This window comes from Brassica oleracea, chromosome C9 (assembly GCF_000695525.1).
Source record: "Brassica oleracea var. oleracea cultivar TO1000 chromosome C9, BOL, whole genome shotgun sequence".
NCBI lineage: Eukaryota > Viridiplantae > Streptophyta > Magnoliopsida > Brassicales > Brassicaceae > Brassica > Brassica oleracea.
Window position 1 is genome coordinate 6034906 of NC_027756.1, and position 2417 is coordinate 6037322.

At 43.3% G+C, this 2417-nt stretch overlaps 1 protein-coding gene across 1 annotated transcript; it reads right to left on the reverse strand.

The window, feature by feature from the left end:
• Nucleotides 1–224: 224 nt before the first annotated feature.
• On the reverse strand, nucleotides 225–1244 carry LOC106314203 (cyclin-dependent kinase 11A-like). The gene has a single exon (XM_013752122.1). The coding sequence runs from the start codon at nucleotides 1242–1244 to the stop codon at nucleotides 225–227; it is 1020 nt and encodes a 339-aa protein (XP_013607576.1).
• Nucleotides 1245–2417: the final 1173 nt, after the last annotated feature.

Sequence of the window (2417 nt, forward strand, 5' to 3'; positions counted from 1 at the left end):
GGGAGCTCTGTGCCTTAGTTACTCGACGTTTGTTGAGACTGATGCCTTGAACCGGGCTGCGGATCGTCCTCTTCTTAGCTGGGGTTTTTGCGATTTTCTTCTTCCCAGTTCCTCTTAGCGTCATTCGCGTAGACGGAGCTTCCGGGGTCTGGTAAGGAAACATTTCTTCCAGGTATTGGATGTCAACCTCCTGTAACCTTCCAGACTCTGAATTTTCAACTCCATTATGTAGTAGAGGGACCCTGGTGGGGGGGAGTGGAGATGCGAGCCAACGCTGAGCGTCTTTCTCCCGTTGAGGCATTAGTGTCTCCATCAGACAATCGCTCGAGAGCTGAGCGTCTTGCAGATGGAGTTGCAGACTTTTCACCAGCGGGTCGGGGCGTGCCCTGTGGCGTGATATTAGATGAAGTAATCCGCTCACGTGGTGGGAGGGGAGATGGTGTGTGAGACACTTGAGATTGGACCGAGTTAGAGTGTCGTCCATTCTCCCGATCTCCTGAGACATGGCGCCAAACATTCTTAACTGGAGGATTTGCTGAGCGCATTCCACGGGATCTGAGAGAGACATCCGAGGTCTCTCTAATGGGTGGTAGTGTATCAGTAGGCTCTCTGGATCTTGTTATGTCTCTTTCTCTAATTTCGTTTGCAGAGAATGATCTATTCGAGAGTGATCTGTCAGGTAGGTGCTCTCTGCGACCATCGTAGTGATGATTGCGATTCTCAGGGCGCTCGTTATAATAGCCTTGGTTGCCCTGAGAGTGATCAGTTCTCCTATGATTCCTCGAATCCTCGTAGGGTGTGAACCTTGCTTGTTTGCGATTATCAGCTCTCCTTCTGTTTTCTTCGATACGTTCCAACGTACGTCTTTGGGAGATTCCCAAGTTCTGGTCTGAAGTATTTCGGTTGGTAGTCCTTGAGGGGCAGTCTTTGACTTCATGAGACAGAGAGAGACATGAGAAGCAGTGCTTGTCAAGCTTCTCATATTCGAGCTCAACTTGTTTAGTTTCACCCTCTAGGCTAATATCAAGGAACTTTTCAAGGGGTTTGAGGCCATTAATATGGACCCTACCCCTTCCTTTTACCACATCAGTAGCTTCAACCAGTCCTAGACCTTCGCCAATGGCTTCTGGAGCCTCCTTAGTCCAGTAGTGGAGGGGAATGCCATGAATGGTTATCCAAAAGGGGATGAAGGCTGGGAACTGGTCAGAGCAATGGGCTCCCAACGTTGGAGGATGAACATCCATCTTTTAAAGTGGTAAGGTGCTTGGGATAGAATGGCTTGTATTCTTGTTCCGACTCGAAGGTGAACTGGAACAGTAGGGGTCCAAGGTCTCTGCCCGTAAAGGAGCCTACAACTTGCCAATGTTGGAGAAAGAAGTCCACAAGGGCTCTGGTCTTCTGGATTGCAGGGTTAGTAACTCTCCCTATGAGGGTAAACTTGTGTTCATCAATGAGATTTGCTCGATTAATGGCCGGGATCTGAATCGGGGCTTTCTTCTCTTGTCGAGGGGAGGATGAGAGCCACTTTTCCTTTTCCATATGAGAGAAACGTCGAGCCATCGTTGTATGTGAAGAGTAAACTGATAAGGATCCTTAGTGAAAAGGTATTGTGGCGAGAGGGACTGTACTTCGACAGTAGACTTGTAGCAGCGAGAGCTTGGGGATGCGTTCGAAGAAGAACCTTAGTGGAAGGTAGTTGGAAGAGAACCAGACTGTACTCTGACAGTAAACCCCAGCGGCAGGGTAGGGAATTTCATACAGATCTAGTTGGGAACCATGACTGGTTCCATCAGGGGTCTGTTGTATCGGTTGAAGACTGTAGAAATCGAAAGTTTTTGAATTTCGGTTTCAGGGCGGTGGAAAACAAGGCAGGTGCAGCGGAAGCCAGATAGATAACGGTGGAAAACCAGGTGGTGGGAAAGGCAAACCAATGTGTATTAGTCTACTCTTCATATCTTCAAAATTAATTTATTTAACATTTTGAAATATATTTCAGTATATAGTTACAAATAGAAAATAGAAAATCAAAACTTAAAATATAATCAAAATAAAATGAAATGTTTAATATATTATTTATCACGAAATTTAAATATTTTTAATAAAATAATCAAAATAATAATTTATTTGATTATACAAAAGGAACTTAAAAATTCAAATAATTTAAAATAAAAAATATAACCAGCGTACAACGCGGGTAAGAATCTAGTGGTACATTAAATAAGACTTCGATTAGATAGTACACAAAACATCAATTGTTCTCATACTAATATATTTATCAGTGAGTTATTGCTCAATATGAGATTGTGTATATAAAATGAATTATAAATTTTCTAGTTGTATAACACATTCCTATCACCAAACATTCGAAGTATCTGTCTACATTCTACAACATATAATACACTCCTTTGTACTATATG